General features: G+C 44.6%; 1 protein-coding gene across 1 annotated transcript in view; it reads left to right on the forward strand.

Moving 5' to 3' along the window:
* Positions 1-20,179, forward strand: part of fut8b (fucosyltransferase 8b (alpha (1,6) fucosyltransferase)) — a gene marked incomplete at both ends in the record, with an annotated part of 32,554 nt that extends 12,375 nt beyond the window's left edge. Inside the window, 5 exons of the mRNA XM_080833380.1 lie at positions 4,284-4,521; positions 11,493-11,739; positions 18,444-18,620; positions 19,092-19,242; positions 19,850-20,179. Of these exons, the coding sequence (XP_080689506.1) occupies positions 4,284-4,521; positions 11,493-11,739; positions 18,444-18,620; positions 19,092-19,242; positions 19,850-20,179 (1,143 nt within the window). The remainder of the gene's footprint in view (positions 1-4,283; positions 4,522-11,492; positions 11,740-18,443; positions 18,621-19,091; positions 19,243-19,849) is intronic.
* Between the last annotated feature and the right edge of the window lie 2,321 nt (positions 20,180-22,500).

A 22,500-nucleotide genomic window follows, 5' to 3' on the forward strand; every position in this document is an offset into this window, starting at 1 on the left:
GATTTTTGTTCTGCTATTGTCAGATAAATGGATGACTGCCATTTTGATCCACCTTTCCCGAACTGCAAAATTTCAGACATGGTTATATTTCACAGTGAGTGTTTTTTTGTTTGTGTGTGTGTGTGTCTGTGTGTGTGTGTGTGTGTGTGTGTGTGTGTGTGTGTGTGTGTGTGTGTGTGTGTGTGTGTGTGTGTGTGTGTGTGTGTGTTTGCACATGTTTGGTGAACAGTGGAGTCAGTCTGTCTGGCTACTGTATGCAGTGTTGACAGTCTCTAGCTGAGAACTGCCCCCCGCCCATGCATCCCCCTCCCCCTTCCACCCCACCCCCCCTTCCACCCCACCCCCCTCTCCCCCTCACTGTCTCCATCGTAAGCACTTCATCTCTCACCACGACCATTCCTACTCATCACCCATCACTAACTCCACCTCCACCGACACCCCCCACCCCCCCTGCCTCCCCAGCTCCTTCCCAGGCATCTGTGATGGTTGCTTTCATTTGCCGTGACAGTCTGACAGTACCAAGTCATCTGATTAATGCACAATAAGCATATCTGACTGCCAGTAGGCTTTTGCGTTATTAGCTTATGCCTCCAGTTTACGCTAATGTCTACTGTGATTATGTTGTGCAGCTGTAAGTGAGGGAGAAAAGGCAGTCATCCCATATGTCATTTACTGGGGTGTCAGGATGCTGATGTCCTCAAATCGCATAGACTTTGGTGATTCGCAACGTCAGCACTTTTTTAATGTCTAACCATCTAAACATAATCTGATTTCAAGAGATTCGTGTGGTGGCAAGACATTCTGATGAAGGTAGATGCGTCAGGGATTATTAGGCTGTCTTTATGTAGAGCATTACCGATATTGCCCTAACTTCATTCATTCAGACATCTGTGGCTGGTTTAGCGTAGGTAATGGAACACATACTGTGTGGAGTTTATACCCACCTCAGCACTGTAGATCCAGTAGTCATGTTCCCACCCCCCTACTCGCATATCTTCTATCTACCCTGGCTCCAAGCACACCTAATTAAAATGAGTGTAATTAAAGTGCTCTCGATTAGTTAAACCAGGTGTGTTTAGATAACGATAACGATTCCCTTCTCTGCACACCTGAAGAGTTCAGTGGGGTGTGCAAAAGCAGGGGGAAATGGAAACATGCTGGAGGGGGAGTCGGGGGCGGAAACAGGATTGAAAAGCACTGAAGACATTTTCCTATTTTATTACAAGAAAGGCATGTGGTATAGAGGACTCAGCTTTTTGAATAGGCATGGCAGGTTTGTTTCCACAGCATGGGTTCTAAACATTGGCCATTCAAAAAGCTTTCCAAATGGGCAGATACAAGAGCAGAGAAAACAATACACAAACACTCACTGTGAAATATAACCATGTCTAAAAAAAACGATGTTGAATGGTACATTTACCTATGGGAGTGGCAAGTGTTGAGTGTTGAGCTCCGCAGACAGATATCTCAGGTCAGTGCAGTGGTGTAGATATGTGGTTATGACATGTGACACAGTGGCGGCTCCTGAAAAAATTATCAGGGGGGGCAATTTTTTTGATAATGATTAAGGCGACCTATTCAGTAGGTACATTAAGTTATCCGATTTACTCATACAGCAAAACCTTTTTGTCCATTATTGGCAGCAACCAACAGTAATATCTCCCCTCTTTCTACATAGCTAGAGTAGCAAGATACAAATGGAACGCTATGGAAGAAAGTTACATTCAGGAGCCTTCATAAGCAAACATGATGTGGCTCCACATTAAATGATCCCACTTTTTCATTATCCACACGTCTCAAATGTTGTATGATGTAACCTAGCTGAACAGGACACATGATATGTCCACTAACAACATAAAGAAGGGGGCAACTTACGTCAAAACCAACGATATTTATTGACTGATCTTGAAAGTATTGGCTTACAAAAGCAAAATAAGTCATCACATAAAACATTATTTAAAGTTAGTTCACACTGTGAAACCTATGAAAAGTGACAGTGGTATATAGATACAGACCGCGTTAGCCACTTCACGACCGCGATTTTCTTTTGTTCCAATTTCCCTCCCTTTGTAGAAAACTGTTGAATGGATACTTTTGGTCTAGGGTTTTTTGGTCAATTTATCTTCAATATTACGCTGACTAAAAAGAAGTTTCTGTCAAAGAGCGGATGAGTTGTGCTGAACAGGTGCCATCTTTCTTGACATGCCTTTGTCGAAGCTGTGTGACGTCCTCATTGCATTTTACCATAGGCTTTTGCGTCGCTTATTTATGACTAGACTTGGAGGGGCGAGCCCTCCCGGAAGCCATAGAGAATGCATTGAGAGCTCTGTTTTGTGAAAAAAACGCATTTAACATGGGAGTCAATGGGAGAGGTCTGGGGCGATTTTCATTTCGTCCAAGATCGCCCTGAAGGGGCGGGGCCATTTGAATCACGACTCTAGGCTGACTGAATGACTGTTACCTGATTCGACAAAGACATACAGAGGCATATCAGACGGTCTAGTGGTAGAATCCGACAGAAAAAAAATATGAAATTTACATTTACATGTAGTCGTGCAATTGAATTTATACATCAGGAATTATCATTTTTTATTTTTTTATTTTCTTCCTTTTCCCATAGGCAGTGCGTCGCCCCAATCGCCCTTATGGACGAGCCGCCACTGATGTGACATGTGGTTGTTCAGTAATATTCACCGCTGTTGCAGTATTTTTAGACAAACACAACACCACACAGCATCTCTCTGAGACAAACACAACACCACACAGCATCTCTCTGAGACAAATACAACACCACACAGCATCTCTCTGAGACAAACACAACACCACACAGCATCTCTCTGAGACAAACACAACACCACACAGCACCTCTCTGAGACAAACACAACACCACACAGCATCTCTCTGAGACAAACACAACACCACACAGCACCTCTCTGAGACAAACACAACACCACACAGCACCTCTCTGAGACAAACACAACACCACACAGCACCTCTCTGAGACAAACACAACACCACACAGCACCTCTCTGACAGGATTTGCCTCCCATTGCCTCAACTTGCATGAAAGCAAATGTCAGAGGAGTTAACCTTCGACAGAAGGAAAAAATCAGATGTACGGATATTTTTGGTCGGTACAGTCTGGCAGATATCACAGTAAAGTTCAGGTGTTACACACTCACACTCACACACACACACACACACACACACACACACACACACACACACACACAGACAGACAGACAGACAGACAGACAGACAGACAGACAGACAGACAGACAGACAGACAGACAGACAGACAGACAGACAGACAGACAGACAGACAGACAGACAGACAGACAGACAGACAGACAGACAGACAGACAGACAGACACACACACACACACACACACACACACACACACACTCAGAGACACACACACACAGAAAAACACACACATACACACACAGAGTCATATTGAGTCCCCAATCAAACTTGCAGACCATATTCCATGGCTCTCCAGGTCACATATCTGTTTGACATCTCAGACCTTGAAACACATTCAAGCAAAACTTCACAAGTTGCTCAAAAACAAGAACTTAAACCTTGACATGAACATAAAGAATCTCACAATGATAATGAAAAACAGCAAAAGGAAACTTAACAAGTGGAGTTGGTCACAGGTACACTGTGATTGCACCGAGGCTAGAAGCCATTTCTACCTTTGTCCACCTGATTTAAATGAAGTTTCATTCTACAGTATACCTGCCGGATCTTTGCTAGCCTGATCGGTCCAAATCTGTTAGAGATATCCATGGAGGTTCACTCCGGGTGTGTGGATTCTTAAATAAAGGCCTTGTGGGGAGACTTGCATCATGGGTTGTAAGCAGGTCCAGAGGATCAGGCCCAGGGAGCTGGTGTTTTGATCATGTGGGGATGTTGCCCTGAGCTGAACATCACCCCTAGACCTAGCTGCCTCTGATTTCCACAGGCTGGAGCAGCTGGGGTCTGACAAGAGTGCTGACGCTCTCTCATCTTTCAATCACTCATTCCCTATCCCCCTTTTCTCTTCATCTCTCTCTCTCTTTCTTCACTCTCACTGCTCTCTCGTTTCATCTCTCCCTTCTTCATGCTTTCTCTCTTTCCCCAATCGTCAATTTCCACCCCCGCTCCACTTTTCTTTCTGTCTCCATCTCTCTCTCACATTCCCCCTTGCTCTTTCTCAACCCCTTCTTTCTTCATCTTCTCCTCCACGTCTACTATATCTCCCTTTTTCTTTCCTCCTCTGTTTCTTCCCATCCAGAACCCTCCGGACTGCAGTAAGGCCCGTAAGCTGGTGTGTAACATCAACAAGGGCTGTGGTTACGGCTGCCAGCTGCACCACGTGGTCTACTGCTTCATGATCGCCTACGGCACGCAGCGCACGCTCATCCTGGAGTCACACAACTGGCGCTACGCCACCACCGGCTGGGAAAGCGTCTTCCAGCCCGTCAGCAACACCTGCACTGACCGCACCGGGGCCTCCACCGGACAGTGGTCAGGTTAGTAGTTTATACACACACACACACACACACACACAACCACACACACACACATACACACACATGCCGCATGGCGGTAGTATTCGTGCACACCACACTGAAACAGGGTAGCCACTCTCAAAAGTCATTATTGTGACCATAGTGTGTGAATACTCTTGTACATTACAGTGCAAGCTAGTATAATGACATTATACAGATGTGTTTATGATTTGGTTTAATTAGGATATGCTTGAACTGAAGTATCCACTGGCATATATGTGTAAAGGGGACGTTCAAAGCAATTCACACAGATTTAACTGATATTTCCATCCGGACACAAAGCACTACGCTCATTGCCTGTGAGTGTGGTTGTTAAACCAGCCGGGTGAAGGGGCTATTTCCTGATTAACTGTAGCTGCTCTAGGCACTAATGCATAATTTCAGTTACTTGCACACTGTAGGCGAAAAATGGTGACGCTGATGTCAGATCAGGTGAAAACATTCCTCCCTGGTAGTTATTGTCGCATTACTGCCACCAAATTAGAGCCTCAAACACACTCTCTCCCCCATCTCTTTTAATTTGATAATTGATGTGTTCGAATCCAGTGGAAATAAAATAAAAACAAGTGAAGCTGCATCTCCCCTCTTGTCTCAGCCTCTGTCTTTGTTTATCAGTTGATTATTAGAAAGGGTTAAATGGGTGGACAAAGGCTTGCGATGGCTGAATATGTGCGTCATAAAGACGTCAAAGTTACCCCAGATGTCTGGCATGAGGAGCTGTTATAGTCTATAAAAGTGATGCTCTCAGACATGAGCTCACTGACATCAAAGAAAAGCATTCGAAAGCAAATGGACACTTTGATTTCTTTAACTCTTTTTTTATTCTGTTCTTTTTTATCATCTCCTGCAATCTTTCCCTCTGTGCTTTTTCTATATCTACTCTTACAGTTCTTTCTGTGTCCAGTGCTTTCGTTCTCACACTTCTCAATACCATGTCCACTTGTGAACGTAATTGTTAATTATACAAATATTCTCATATTTATTATTCTGACAATTATTTAAATCCGAGGATGTCTATAGAGTTGATGTGAACGTTCAGTCTTTTTAATTTCTAGAGACTTCCAGGCGAAAAACACACAATTTACAGTCCTGTATCCAGTGTTGCATTACCAGTCAATTGCTGCGTGTGCTTTCTTTTATTGTCAATGCCTGGCAAGTGTGAGAGCGCCAACGTTTCTTAGAGGCCAAGAGCGTAAGGCCAAGAGAATAAAAAAAAATGTAAAACCTTTTCTCCATTATCCTGCAGGAGTGCCACATAACCTGGTCCTAGTTCTCCCCTCAGCTCATTTCAATGTGGGTTGTAGTTTCTCCTGAAACTCAAACTTGAACAAGTTAACTGCTGTTTTATTCATGTGTATTCATTGACAATGAGATTTGTATTATCTTTTTCTCTCTTATTTGTGTCCTAATTAGACTATGAGGGAGTGAGGGTGTAGTGTGTGTGTGTGTGTGTGTGTGTGTGTGTGTGCTTGCGTGCGTGCGTGCCCGCGTGCGTGCGTGCATGTGCATGTGCATTTGTGTGTGTGTGTGTGCTGGTAGGGAAGTGGTTACTCTGTCCTTATGCAAAAATAAAAACAGAGCCAAGAGGAGACACTTGCCTCGAAAAAATCTGCCCAGTTTCCCCGCTATGTAGATGCTGCCAGTGTTGTTACATAAGCCATGTAAGGCTTGGGAATATTTTTGCTCTTAAATATTTCATGTTGCTCAGCCATTTGAATTCTGCACATGTACTTTGCACATGCATCAACAGAAAAGCTTCCCTCATTTTTGGTGTAGCTGCCGTGGATGTTGGCTTTTTTTTGGCTTTGAAAGGATAATTTTAATGAGCAATTAAGTTATTTGTCAGCTAACGGGTTAGGAGAGCTTAGTGCTTTTGTAGCACGCTCAGTAATTGAAGAGTCACTGCTGCGCTTGCACTCACTGGTGTCTTTTTGTCTCCCTCCCTTGTTTTCCTTTTAGCATCTCTCTTAGTCTCACATCCATCTTGACATTTGCGTTTAAGCTTGGGTGTAATGAGTAATTAATTGTGGCAAGTCTAGCTTTTTTTGAGGGGAGTAAGGGGTTTGGGGGTGTTTACAGAGACAGACACAAGCACACAGACACAAGCACAAACTCTCACATACACAAACCCTCTCCCACATACTCATAGTCACAAACACACACGGTTGGTTGAGGAGCAAAAATTAAGAAGCGAGAGTCCCTTTTCCCGAACACAGCGCTGACAGGGAACCACAGTTTCCGATATCAAATAGTTTTATTTGAAATTCAATAATACAAAGAAAAAAGGAGGGAAATTGAACTCTGGGAGGCCAAATAAATGAACAAAACAGCAGCTAACTGAGAATTGAGAACAAAAAACCTTACCTGGTCACAAAATAAGTAAAAATAAGAAGACAGAGAACTTCCCAAACTCCCTCTCTGACAAAAACAGTGTTTAACAGAAAGGAAATGGCACCCAGCCTCCTTACGTCAAAATAAGAATAATACAGCTTAAATACTTACTTGCTACAAACTTAAATACTTAAAATTTGCAACCACGGCAACGAGTTCAACAGTGTGGATCAATACTATGATTGCATCAACAGCAAACAGATCAGCAGTGATATACAGTATTATGATAACGACAAGAGTTCAGCAGAGTAGAGATATATTATGACAACAAGAGTTCAGGGGCCGTATTCACAAAGCCTTTTATCTTACCACTAGGAGTGCTCCTAACTCGCGCTAAAACCTTTTACGTAGGAGTAATTTCTTAAAAGTGATTCACAACGGCTCTGAGACCTACTCATACTAAGGATAATACCAACTCCTAAGCTTAAGATAAAAACTCTGTTGCTATGGATGACGACGATTCTCATGCACGAGTTTAGAAGGGGTGAGGACGTGATTGGTTGTTGACAGGCTCTCTCATTAAAAACTCATTCGTGACGTCCCTCTAACAATCCCACTATATCAACTGAAAATAAGAGAATAACCTAGGCTTCAAATTAAGTCATATTAAATAGTTATGGACAGTGCAGTTAGCAGAATGCACACGCATGATGACAAGTTTGTGCATCCAACGGGAATGACACTTTGCACGATAAGATACATAGAAAGCGATCAATATATAATATGGCAATTGCATGTAATCAAGGCAGTAATAATTAAAGCACCCAGCAAACTGTTAGGCTATTATATTTCCAGCCCTTGACCACTTCAAATATCAGCACATATGGCCCTTCAAGCCCTCCAATCTTAATTGATCAAAGCGAAACGAGCGTGAACCGTAGCCTAGGCGAAAGCCTACTGGTCCCAGGACCAATAGCCACTGTCACCCCAGCGGCATCCAGCTGGTAAATTCTCAAAAACCTGCGACCGCTCTCCGTTGAAATGCACGAGTCATCGGTACATCCAGGCCACGGTGGACGAATTATTGTAATGTGTGTCCTGTCACTGGATATTCCTGCGATCGCCATGGAATTTACTTTGATATTGTGTAATTTGGCGATTGTCCAAAAGCAACTGGATAAACTGTTGGATGATGTGGGGTCTACAGTGCGTTGATAGTTTGATGAATTAAACGGCTGACTGATGATTTCCAGTGTCGTCATTTGCGTTTTCAGCAAAGCCAAATAGGCTATCTTTATGTTTCCAAACATTTCACTTCGGGACACATCGTTGTTTAAAGGCGTCATTGCATCCCGCGCTAATTCTACGACAATATTAATACCTTCACGGTTTAAGCAATGTCTTTTATCAATTCCAAGTCGGCTGCAGCCATCTTACGATTTTTTGTGAATAGGTCTTAGTGATTTAGGAGTCCTCATGAGGAGTTTTAAGCTGTCCTAGACTTAGGTGCTACTTTTAGGGATAAAATATTTTGTGAATTGCTCTTAGTAAAAAAAATTAGGAGTCCTACATTTAAGACTGACACGCCCATTATTTTTAGGAGTTTCTCCTAAATTCGCCACTTATGAGCTACTTTTAGCCCTAAGATTCTTTGTGAATACGGCCCCAGGAATATAGAGATATATTATAACAACAAGAGTTCAGCAGTGTTGAGATATATTATGACAACAAGAGTTCAGGAGTGTAGAGATATATTATGAAAAACAAATAGGGCCCTATCTTGCCGATCAGAAACGCAAGTAGGACGGCGCCAAGCGCAAGTAGCTGTGTGGGCGGCTCTAGTTGCTGTTGCTATTTTAACGGCGGAAAAAACACACTTGCGTCCAGCGCAAGTGTCAAAAGGGTTGGTCCAAAGGAGGTTACTCAGCCATAGGTGTGGTTTGGGCGTAATATGCAATAAACCAATCGGAGCGTCATTTCACATTCCCTTTAAGAGCGAGAAGCGCATAGTCCATAGCGGCTTGTTATTTTGATGGCGGAATTACCTGGTGGAAGACCGGAGAAGTTCACAGCCGAGGAGACCGACGTGAGATTTACACCAATTTTTTGGCAAGCCATATATAATTACAAGGAAAATAAAGTATTTACCACTTGAGGAAATCATTGTGAAATCCATATCCAAGATATTTTAAAAATAAGCATACATGTAGCCTACACATTGACCCAAATGATTCAGGTTAATTGAAGCTGAGTGACATTTGATTTATTGTATGGCTTTGTAAAAAGCCGGGAGATAGATATATATGGGGATGCTAGAAACCCTCCAAAAGTAAGCAAAGTCAAGCAAGCATGTCAAGATATTGCCGTGATTGTTTCTGCAACGGGGCACCCGAAAACGTTGCCGAAAACGCTATAATGACGTCCGGAGACGTGGGACATCCAAGCTGGAAGGTAACACACGTTCTCGTGCCTTCACGGGAGGTGGATCTGCCTCGACCCAGGATCTGACGGCAGCAGAGGACATCGCCACGTCTACCCTCACGCCTGAGAGCGTGCAGGGATTTGGGGGCATGGAAATCGGCACCCAAGCCAGTGCACCAGCTGACCAAACCCAAGGTACATAAATAAAGTCCACATACACAGAGATGAGTTTACAAGATTTATAATAATACTGGCATTAAATAAATGCAACAAAGCCATACAATAAATCAAATGTCACGCAGCTTCAATTAACCTGAATCATTTGGGTCAATTGTGTACGCTAGATGTATGCCTAGTTTTTAAATGTCTTGGATACGGATATCAAAATGATTTCCTCATGTGGTAAATACTTTATTTTCCTTGTAATTATATATGGCTTGCCAAACAATTGGTGTAAATCTCTCGTGAAGACGACAGAAGTAAAGTGTAGCCTACAGGTCCTATACTGTGCGGGCAAGCACATGCGCCCTTAAAATAGCGTTCTGAATACGCGTTACAGACTTTAGACATTGCGCCTCACATTAGACCAGCTTTTTTTTGGTCAATGGCGCACGGCGCACGGCGTTGTTTTGAAACTGCAAAATACCACTTGCGCCAGAGAAACGCCTTCTCTGTTCCGCCCCCGCCCATGTCGACGCAAGTTCATTTCGAAGCGCGCCTCTGGAGGGAAAATCGCGCTGTGCGCCGGGTGCAAGATAGGAATGATACATGCGTCGGTGACAATGTCAATTGCGCTGGGTGCAAGATAGGGCCCATAGAGTTCAACAGTGTTGTTCTACAAGTTCAGCAGAGTGGCGTGGGTCTGTAGTCAGGAGAAGGTTTACCGTGAAGGTTTGGCGGCATTTAAATATCCTCAACACTGTATCTCTGCCAATCCCAATTAAGAGTGTATGAATTGGACAGGTATCCAATCTACCTGTCACGGTGACAGAGAGGATCAAAAGAGATGCACAACATGATGAGGTAAAATGCACACTCACATGGACTCACACACACTTTTGTAATTTATCTTATTAAAGTCACAGGTATACCATCTCGTACGTAACACACACACACACACACACGCATAAATACAAACACACTTACACACACACACACACACACACACACACACCCTTGACACTAGTACACACAAATACAAACTCTGTCAAAATCAGAATAAAAATCAGAATTGTTTTTATTGCCAAGTAGGTTTATGTCTACCAGGAATTTGTCCCTCTCTCTCTTGCACACACACACACAAACACACACACACACACACACACACACACACACACACACACACACACACACACACACACACACACACAAAATGCTCCGTAAGGCCTACAATGGGTGACCTTCTTAATCTGTAAAGCCCAGCTCTTTGCTGCGAGGCCGCTGCCAGCGTTTGGCTGCCCATTGGGGATCCAGAGCCTCGAGTCGGAGCAGGAGTGTGTCCGTAGACGGGCTGAAGTCACTTTGGCATGGCCCAGTGGGGAGGCCTCTCTGGATGTCTGCCCTGATGTTTGCCCTGAGCCGGTGCAAGGCAGCTGGACTGCTGCTCGAGCTGTGCTGGCACACCGGGGCCCACTGTGGAATCCCTGGAAGGGCAGGAGGATGGATGTGTGGTGCAGCTCTTCTGCTTACATTATCAACTTTTGTCCCATTAATTCAAACGCAACAGTGGGTTGTTGGCATGAGCAGTTAATCCCACTTTGTCTTTGTTCCAGGGTTCCAGGGTTCTGGCACCTTGGCTTAACCTGCACTTAAGCAGTAACAGGCCCGCACTTCTTTTTATTCTTTCTATGTCGTTTTCTATTATTTTGGGAAAAAAAATAAGCAGTATTTATTGTTACACCAGGTTTTTAATGCTCTTAGCTTGATTGTTCTCTCCCTTGTACGTCGCTTTGGACAAAAGCGTCTGCTAAATTACTAAATGTAAATGTAAAATGTAAATGGTTCTGGGGCTACTAGAGTTATGCTTGCTTCATTGAACAGGCGTGTTTTTTCTCTCTGTTTGTGTCTATCCCTTCCGTACGTTAACCTCTTCCTCACCTTCTACCTCTATGCATCTGTTCCTCTTCACCTCCCACCTCCTCCTCCCACTCCCTCATCTCTTCCAACCTTTTCTTTCTCAGGTGAGGCACATGATCGTGACATCCAGGTGGTGGAGTTGCCCATCGTGGACAGCCTCCACCCCCGCCCCCCTTACCTGCCCTTGGCCATCCCTGAGGACCTGGCGGACCGGCTGCACCGTCTCCACGGCGACCCCTCTGTCTGGTGGGTGTCGCAGTTCGTCAAGTACCTGGTACGCCAACAGGCCTGGCTGGAGAAGGAGATCAGGGAGGCGTCCGTCAAGCTTGGCTTCAAGCATCCCATCATTGGGTCAGTGGGACAGAGCAGACTCTATGTCCTTATTTTGCTTTCTGTCTGTCTGTCTGTCTGTCTGTCTGTCTGTCTGTCTGTCTGTCTGTCTGTCTGTCTGTCTGTCTGTCTGTCTATCTGTCAAGCATCTCATCATCGGGTCAGTGGGACAGAGCAGACTCTCTCTTTTGCTTTCTGTCGCCTGTTTAGCTGTCTGTCTGTCTGTCTGTCTGTCCTTTCTTTATCTCCTCTCTTTTTTTGGTTCCCTCTTTCTATTCATTTCTGTTTTTCAAGGCTTCTTACCCTCATTTCATTTATTTCTTTAAGGTTCCCTTTCTTTTTTCCTTCATTCATGCATTCATCCATTCCTCACTTTCTCCTTCTCTGCAGGGTTCTTCCTCCCACTTAAATCTCTCAATCTCTTCCTATCCTTGTTTCTCTCTTGAACTCGGTCTCAGAGTAAAAAGCTGTGCTTCTTGTTTCTCCCTCACTCATCATCTCTCTCTCTCTCTCTCTCTCTCTCTCTCTCTCTCTCTCTCTCTCTCACTCTCTCCCTGTCCTTTTTCCTCTCTCTCCCATGCTCTCCTCTGTCTCTTTCTCCACCCATTCATCCTTTCTTCTCTCGTCATCGCTCATCCTCTCCTTCTCTCTCTTGTCGCCCCTCATCTTTTCATCACCTGCCTCCTCTTCTCCTCATCGCCTTTTGTTGCTCTCTCTGCTCTTCGGCTTTTTAGCTTGTTTCAGCAATGCTCTTCATCGCTGTCTTTTATTCTCAGTCCTCTCCTTCATTCACTGTCTCAGTCTGCCTCTCTCTCTGCCACACACACACACATACACACGCACACACAAACACACATATGTACATAATCCCACACATGCCCACACCTGAAGATACACATATAGGCGCACAGGTACACACACACTCTGTCTCTCTCTCACAAACACACACATACACAAACACACACACACACACACACACACACACACACACACACATATCCCCTGGCTCTCTGAGGCTGTCTGTAAAGCTCTCTCTTCCTCTTTGGAGACTGATGGTGTGACAGTGTAAGTCTTTCACCTCGGCAGGGGGGAGGGAGACTGCGCCCTGTTTGAAGGTTAGGTAGGAGAAAGAAAACATTCACAAATGGGGAAAAGGAGAGAAGCAGAGAGAAGGTTTTTTTTCTGTTTTTCAGTTTGTCAGTGGATCAGTGTAGTCTCTTGTCAAAGATTTTCGGTGCTCGTAAAGAGGGATTTTTATGCCTGTGGGGAACTTTGGGGATTTTTTTTAGAGTAGAAACTTGCACCCCTGCTCCTATGAAACCACAGCACTGCATGCTTCAGATGGTGCCTTCTTTCAGAGCTAACTTTCCACCCAGTGCTCTCTTGGTGAAAAGACTTTTGGTTAGTAAAACTAGGTGTACACTACTTTTGTAAAAAAAAAATCAGACAAGGGCATTTACAGATCACACTGACCCCACATCACTTAATACAAATACATGTAGACATTAACATAAGAGGGGAAACACTAAATAAGAACAGTTCATGTGAACACTAAATTAGAACAGTAAAAACGAAATGTACAGACAAAACCATTCTTCGCTAAAAACACTGGCAGTATGTCACATAACGAGCACAACACAGATACAGGCGATTAAACATACATTACTCCCACTGCACCTCACAATACAGTATATAATTATAGGGCATTGGTTTTGATGGTAGAATGGGCATTGGTAAGCTTCCACCTCATACTATATCGAATCAGGAGACTCATATCCCCATGGATGAACGTCAGATGTTAGGGGATGGGATTATCATTTGGAGTCCTGGTGTGGAAAGCTGACACAAGTTGGCATGCCAGATTTGTAAGCTTGATTTGTTTCCTTTGATCAGGCAGAGAAATGGCAGTTTGGCCCAGCTTGGTGGGTGAAGCCAGGAATCGAATCGTTCAACATTTCAGATGCTCTTCATTCAGCAGCAAGGGAGCATATATATATATATATATATATATATATATATATATATATATGGTGCCTCGATGTCTTTATTCATATTAAGATTCATTTATACAATCCAAAGCGACTTGCTGAACAGTGGAGATATATGGCTTCATGTGTATGGGTTCTCTGTGGGTATCAAACCCATGACTTTGGTGTTGTTACTGTTTTGCTCAAACACTGTGTATACTGCATGGTGTGGACAAGCATAGTCCTTCCCCGGGCTGAAACACACAATCTTGGACATAGGAAGTGGGTGTGCCAGCAAGGACGCTAAAGCCCATGGGCGCTAGTGTCTGTCGCTAGCAAGTCTCTTAAAATGTCGGGGACTGAGGTTTAACAGCACAGCACTGTACACACTAACAATAAAGGCTGACGTAAACAACTAACGTTACAACTGGGTTCTTAAAAAGCAAAGCAGCCATATACTGTGCAAGTGGGGGGCAGCAGTGAGGTGATCTACGGGGGGTGAGGGTGGGCACAGCAGTAGCAGGAGTGGTGGTGTGGTGGGAGGGAGACTCTTAGTTAGACCCCCAGCCAGACCCATCCGAGACCAGACTAGACCAGACCAGACTAGACCATCCAGCCCAGGGCCGCGGGAAAGAGAGTCTTTAAAGAACCAACATAGAGAGAGAGAGAAAGGAGGAGAGAAAGGGAAAAGAGAAGGACGATGGGGCTCGATAAGATGAGAGTAAGAGAGAGAGAGAAGGGAGGAGAGAAAGGGAAAAGAGAAGGACGATGGGGCTCGATAAGATGAGAGTAAGAGAGAGAGAGAAGGGAGGAGAGAAAGAGAAAAGAGAAGAACGATGGGGCTCGATAAGATGAGAGTCAGAGAGAGAGAGAGAGAGTTGGCCGATAGAGCTGCAGATGACAGGAACGTATTGAAAACAGGAGGCTGGGAGACTTAAGAGGTGTGGTGTCAGCACAGGAAAGACTGTGTGTGTGTGTGTGTGTGTGTGTGTGTGTGTGTGTGTGTGTGTGTGTGTGTGTGTGTGTGTGTGTGTGTGTGTGTGTGTGTGTGTGTGTGTGTGTGGGAGAGGGATGCGAGCGCCAGGTGCTTACAGAGAGAGACAGACACTGAGCAGAATGACAGCAAGAAGAAAGAGGAGAGAGCAAACAAAAGAAGGGATTTGGAAAGGACGGGGAGAGGAGGTGTACGCAGTGTGAGACCCTCCGCCAAGAGCCCCCATCAGATGAAAGAGTGTAGAAATGAGAGAAAGAAAGAGACAGAGAGAAGAGGGAAGGGAAGAATTTCTCTCAAGCCTTGTTTTTGTTCACTCCCTTCTTCTTTTTCTTTCTTCATCTCTCTCTCTCTCTCTCTCTCTCTCTCTTTCGCTTTCTCTCGCCGCTCTACAGCTGGTGCACACATCACTTCACATCACGTTTGTTTACGCGGAAGCATGTGTGTGTATTTGTGTGCACACGCGTACAGCGTGTGTGTGTGTGTGTGTGTTTGTGTACACACTCGTACAGAGTGTGTGTGTGTGGGTGTGATTGGCGGGGTTGTGTTTGTAAAAAGGTGTTTGTTGCTCCAGTGAGCATTCTTTTTCTCAGCTCTGTGTCTGTTCACGAGCCAGCTGTGCTAATCAGCCATTCTACTCTAGGCTGCACGCAAGACTCTCTCTCTCTCTCTCACTCTTTCTATCTCTCTCTCTCTCTCTGTCTCTGCCATTCCTTTCTTTCAGCACCCTGCCTTTGTTCTAGATTCCCCTCGCTTGGCTTATCTTTTGCTCTTGGATTTATTTTCATGCTGGCAGCAGACTGAGTATCGTCTTCCCTTCTCTTCTCCTCTCCTCTCCTCTCCAACGAGAGAACACTCCGTCTCTCCATCCACGAATGTGACATTGTTCAGACTCTAAGTCAGACGTCGGTTAATTGGCATGACCACTTACTGTTCACTAAGTTATGGAAAACGGGTTGTGGATGAATCGAGAAGCTCTGTGGTGTTTTTTTTTAAGGGGTTTGGTTTTAGGTGAATCTTTGTGGATGTTGTTTACTGATTAGGGCATTTGAGGGTATTTGTGTTTAGACAATGAACAAGTTTCTACAGAACTTTCTCAGTGATCTATAATATTGACCGGCCCATCTAGAGACAACCCCATCCAAGTATAAATCAGGCATGAAAACGGGTCAGGGGTGAAAAAGGTGAGGAGGCTATTACCCCTCTAGGGGGGGTCCGGGGGCGTGCCCCCCCTGTAAGTCAAATTAAAATATTCCATATTTTAAAGCGTCAATCTGATGCAGTTTGAGATGCTTTTTTTCCAACCTGGGGAGAGCTGGAGAAACTTAGCTTCCGCCATGAGTCAAAAATTATTTTGGCCTCCTTACTTATGCAAGCCATTTCATGCCAGCCTGTCACTGGGTCTATCATTTACAGTATATGAGGCACAATGTGGTAAGGGCACCACAAATGGCTTAATGCATAGCCCCCACGAGAGATGCCGTAACTTAACTTGTCTACTCTTCCATCATGATTGACAGCCAATACAATGTTATGTAATTCAGATTTCAATACATTTTATTGGCAAGGCCCTTTGCGTTAATATTTCCATGCACTCGCATCATCCAGTTATTCAACATAATAAATCAGTGGCGAAAAAAACAATACAATCATATATTCTTTAGAAGTACTAAATGATGCAAAATGCAAGGATCTCTTTTCATTTATGGAATTTTTGTCAAGAAAATATGATTCTATAGTTTTTTTCGCCGCTGATTTATTATGTTGAATAACTGGATATATATATTTAAATACATGTTAAGCTCCTATTCCAGTGGCACTTGCTCTTGACTGCTTTGCCTCATAGCTTGGCGACTTGGCCTTTTTGAGCAGAGCATCACTGAAGCACTTCCATGTGACAAGAGTCCCCTTTGCAGCCATGCTCACCTTTCTTGTCACCAAAGTACTTATCATGTCAGTGCTCAGGGTTGCACTGTATTGGGTCTTGTTTATGGTAACGAGACTGAAAATGGTCATCTGACGTCATGATTTGTTTTATACCTGCAAGGCTTGTAGGTTGACTGGCTGCAATAGTAGGAATTATTTGCTACGTTAACAGTCTGTAGTCAAATACCTTTGCAATGGTCACTTTGCCCCAACAGAGCGATTCAAAGTTAGAACAGGGAGTCTCCATGGCGTTTGAGTTAATGTAGCTAAATGATCTTACTCCATCAGTTATTCACACCGTAGCCGTCTCGTAACCAGGCTAATCACATCATATGCTTGCTAACTTTTTCATACTTGTATCTGAAGGTTATACCCCTTGAAATGAATCATCCCGTTAAGTTACCGAACACATGTTTTAACGTTTTATATGCTTACATTACGGTCACACAAAAAAAAATGCGTCCAGCAGGGATTCCAAAATTGTCCGGGCTTTTGCCTCGTCGGATATTATTGTTTCTCTGGGTCTTTCACAAATTAGTTATTAGGCCTACGTCTCAACACGTTTTGGAAAGGGTATCACTTACGTTCAACCTTCTTGCGCGAGCTCTGTCATTGGTCAAACTTTCCCAGTGTTGACAGATATAATTCATTATACTCCAAATACGATAATTTTGAGCCTTTGATATGATACGCCATTTACAATCTGGCAACACTGAGCACCTTGCCGCCGCCCCCCCCCCCCCCCCCTCCTCCTCAAAAACAAAACTCATTGAATCTACACGATTCACGTAGGTCACCTATTTTGTTTTCAAAACGGCGAATTTCGCTGAAAGGTGAGTGATTCTCATGCCTGATAAATATCTCTTTGTTTCTTGCTGTTTTTCATCAGTCAGTCAGATTATCTCTCCCACACACACACACACACACACAAACACACACATACACACACACATACACGCGCAGGCATGCACATTCAAACACAGATGCTCACAGAGGCTCTTGAAAACATTCATTGTATCTCTCTCCCCATGCTTCTATCTATCTCTGTCTTTCATATACAAATACACATACTCATATACACATTAAGATACAATGTTCCTCGTTCCTCTAAAACTCTCTTTTCAGTCACACACACACACACACACACACACTTACACACACACACACACACACACACACACACACTCACTCACACAGGTTGTATACACACAAATACACAGACAAAGAGAGCGAGAACATAATTTCTCCACTCACTATGTATTTCTCCATGTGTGACAATTTCTCACCCTCATATCCATGTATACATACACATACACAAACACTAAAGCATTGGTCACTTTTCACCCAACCTCTCTCAGACCTCCACACCTTTCCCCTATTTTTGTCACACACACACACACACTCACACAAGCAAACGCAAACACACAGGGCTGTGTGTCTGACTCACCTCCTCTCTCTCTCTCCCCCTCTCTCTAACTCCCTCGCTCCCTGTGTCCCTCTCTCTCCCTCCCTCTCTCTCCCTCTCTCCCTCCATCTCTCTCCCCCTCAATGTCTCTCCCTCAATGTCTCTCCCTTTCTCTCTCCCTCTCTCCCCCTCTCTCCACCTCTCTCTCCCTCCCTCTCTCTCCCTCTCTACCGCCATCTCTCTCCCCCTCTCACCCTCCATGTCTCTCCCTCTCTCTCTCCCTCTCCCTTTCTCTCTCCCTCTCTTCCCCTCTCTCTCTCTGCCTCTCTCCACCTCTCTCTACCCCTTTCTCTCCATCTCCCTTTCTCCCTTTATCTATCTACCTCTCTTTCCCTCTCTCTGTCTCCCTCTCTCCACCTCTCTTTTCCACCCTCAGGATCCATGTGCGGCGAACTGATAAGGTGGGCACGGAGGCGGCGTTCCACCCCATCGAGGAGTACATGGCACAGGTGGAGGAGCAGTTCCAGTTGATGGCCCGACGCCTCCACGTGGACAAGAAGCGTGTCTACCTGGCCACCGACGACCCCACTCTCCTGCAGGAGGCCAAGGCCAAGTATGCGCGCGTCTGTGTGTCTGTGTGTCTGTGTGTGTGTGTGTGGTTGTTAGAAGGTAGAGGCGTTACATTTTAAACTTAAATTGAAACATTAAAATGAAACCAGAAATAAACGTATTACTGCGAGAAATAGTAGTTATTATGAATTTGAGTTGGTAGAAGAAGCACCTGTAGAGTACCTGGAGAAGAGACTGTGTCTCTCTCTCCCCCATGTGATAAAAACACAGAAGAGGAATTTGAAAGGTTTAGTAGTTTGTGTCTATGTGTATACATGTGTGTGTGTGTGTGTTTGTGTGTGTGTGTGTGTGTGTATGTGTGTGTGTGAGCAAGAGAGAGAAAGGGTAAGAGAAACAGGAACCTGAAAAATTAGTCAGTACCTTTTCATGTGTTTGAGAGCATGTTAACATATGTGTTTTGTCCCTGTGTGTGTGTGTGTGTGTGTGTGTTTTAATATTGGCTTCCTTCCCACAGATACCCAGACTATGAGTTCATCAGTGACAACGCCATCTCCTGGTCGGCTGGCTTGCCCAACCGCTACACAGAGAACTCCCTCAGAGGCGTTATCCTGGACATCCACTTTCTGTCCCAGACAGACTTCCTGGTCTGCACCTTCTCATCACAGGTAACGTGTCATAATACTCAAATTATGATTGGATAATCTCTGTGACCAGCCAATCACAATCTTTGCACATCCAATTAGTAAGGCAATGTTCATTGGTAGCCATAATGTTGCTCTCTGCTTTAACCAGCTGTCATAATCCACAAATTATGATTGGATAATCTCTGTGACCAGCCAATCACATTCTTTTCACATCCAATTAGTAAGGCGGTGCTCATTGGTAGCCTTGATTTTGCGTCTGCTTTAAGCAGCTGGCTGGTACCAATGCTCATACGGTGTTAATTATTCCTTTCCTATTGCTGTGTAAGCTAATTGTCTCCCATGGTGTTCAAAGGTGTGCATGGCATGGCCAGTGTAACTGCCAGTCAATAGCCAACTGCCTTGTGTCAAAGTGTTTGCAATGTTGACTCCTTATGATTACAGTGGTTTGCCACTGGCCGTTGTTATTTCTGGTAAGTTGGCCTTGTGTCAAAGTGCCACGTTTTGGTCTCCCCTTTTCTCTCTCTACTCCACCAATTCCATCAATAAATGCCCTCCTCTGTTGCATCTAACCTCACCTCCTGTTCTCTGCTCCCACCCCTCCGTGCCCCTCCTCCTGGGACCTCCACAGGTGTGTCGCGTGGCGTACGAGATCATGCAAACTCTCCACCCAGACGCCTCCTCCTACTTCCGATCGCTGGACGACATCTACTACTTCGGCGGGCAGAACGCACACAACCAGGTGGCCGTCTACCCCCACCGGCCACGCGACGCTGAGGACATCCCCCTGGAGCCTGGAGACGTGGTCGGGGTCGCCGGAAACCACTGGAACGGCTACTCCAAGGGTGTGAGCCGCAAGCTTGGCCGCACCGGCATGTACCCCTCCTACAAGGTCAAGGAGAAGGTGGAGACGGTCAAGTACCCCACGTACCCTGAAGCGGACAAGCTGCTGGCCTCGTAGAGAGACAGACAGGTAGAAAGAGAGAGAGGAGAGAGAAGAAAGAGAGCGTGAAAAAGAGGGAGAGAAGGAAAAAAGGAAAAACTGCACAAACTGTTGCCACAGATACTGTTGCCACAGATACAAACTGAGTTCGAAAAATCTGGGATGGAGCAGATGAATGAATACTCCTGCCGTCCAGTTGTGTGGATGCATGGGGGGGTGTGTTTGTGTGTGTGTGTGTGTGTGTGTGTGTGTGTGTGTGTGTGTGTGTGTGTGTGTGTGTGTTTGTGTGTGTGTGTGTAAGGGTGGATGCGTGTGCCTTTGCCTCTCTGTGGACGGGTGTGTGAAGACGTGATTGACTGAAATGGCGCACTGGGGAGCAGCACCCAGTGGACACATATCCCAGTGTGCACTGCTACAGCAGGTCAAACTGACACATATCCTAGTGTGCACTGCTACAGCAGGTCAAACTGACACATATCCCAGAGTGCACTGCTAAAGCAGGTCAAACTGACACTTATCCCAGTGTGCACTGCTAAAGGGGGCAAACTCCTTAATCAATGACTTTAATATGGTCTTTATAAATCAACTGGAAGACATAACTCGAAAAAGAACTGGAGATGAAAAAAAACTAAAAGAACTTTTTCCCCTTTGTTTTTAAATTGACCTAATTCAGTGGTTTGAGCTCTATACTGGCCTTTCATGATGTCTTTTTTGGTTCCCTGTGCATTTGAATGTACCACACTCTATCGTTTTCTGCCTCTTTCTCTCTTGTTTTTCACTTTCTTTCTCTCTTCCTTTTGTTCTTTCTTTTCCTCTGTCTTCACCAATCTTTCATGACTGTGCCCTCTGTGTTTTGTCTTTTCACTCACCTGCTATTAGGTTGTCCACACGATTTTATGCTTTGAAAAAGAAAGTGATTTATCGGATCGGTCTTGGATCTCTCTTTGTGTGTGTGTGTGTGTGTGTATGTGTGTGTGTGTGTGTGTGTGTGTGTGTGTGTGTGTGTGTGTGTGTGTGTGTGTGTGTGTGTGTGTGTCTGTGTGTGTGTGTGTGTGCTCTTGTTGAAGGTGCACCCTGTAATGGTGCTTACTGACAGAATTGTAAATGGATTTTTGATTTCTTAGAAACTTGATGATGCACATTGTATGTGTGTGGGTGTGTGCTTGTGTCTGTGTGAGAGTTTGTAAGACAGTAACAGTGATACTGGGAAACCCCTTCGAAAAGCCCCATATACCAACCCCCCCCCCCCCCCCCCCCCCCCCCTCATCCTCTAGGCACTTTCTCCTGAGTAATGCACTCCCTCCAGAGATTCCTCAGGATTCCACCTCAGTCTACACCAGCTAAAACACCCCCCAAAACCACCTCAGCCCTCTCTGACTCTCACACACTGGGCATTCCCCTGTCCTTGTCTGGCTCATGTCTTTTCGGTTATCATTTGTGTTATTTCCAAATGATGAACTGCTTTTGTAATGAAGGCTTTTTAAGTGATGCTGAGGGTTTCACAGGAGTACAGCTGAATGGTTGGGACAGCTCCAGGTTACCCGCGATGACATGCTTTTCAGTGCGTTCAGGTGGACTTTGCGTGGACTGGCTGTTTGTCTTTGACCCATTAAACTGGAGAAACACATGTGTGTGGGTTTTATTTTTCAACCTTGTGTGTGTGTGTGTGTGTGCGTGTGTTTGTTTGTCTGTCGGCCAAGTCAAAGAAACAGAATGTGTTCATAACAAAACGTGAACATAACAATCAAAGAATATGTACTCTCCATTCATACAAATAATGAACTTCAAATAATAAGCAATGTTGAGGCTATTGCACTTGAATGAAAGCATGTGTGTGTGTGTGTGTGTGTGTGTGTGAGTGTGGGTTTGTGTGTGTGTTGGTGTGTGTGTGTGTGTCATAAAGCAGTATGATACTCTTCAGATGTGTTGCTATATTCATGATGATGGTCTTCTAGACGTATGCATTTCCCCACAGGGAGATGTTTCCATATACATCTGATATATGATATATGTATTTATGAGCTGCAGGAGTGAAGTGTGCACAGCCTATCAAAGCGAGTAGCAATGGAGCGTGATGAATTTAGAAAGTGTTCGCATTCCATTTTCATGCTATGAGTACACACACACATACACACACACTAGCTCACATTAGACATCAGAACAACTCAAAACATCAAGAAACACACACACACAAAAACAGAGCTTAATTCTCTCACATTAATTCTCCCATAATTATCCCAGGGTACTATTGAGTAGTTGAGAGCACAATGTTGTCCTTAGATTGTCTCACTGCGGATAGAGAGATATCCTCCAAACTTTCACTTTATTAACTTGCGACT

The sequence above is a fragment of the Sprattus sprattus genome (assembly GCF_963457725.1).
Source record: "Sprattus sprattus genome assembly, chromosome: 2".
Lineage (NCBI taxonomy): Eukaryota > Metazoa > Chordata > Actinopteri > Clupeiformes > Clupeidae > Sprattus > Sprattus sprattus.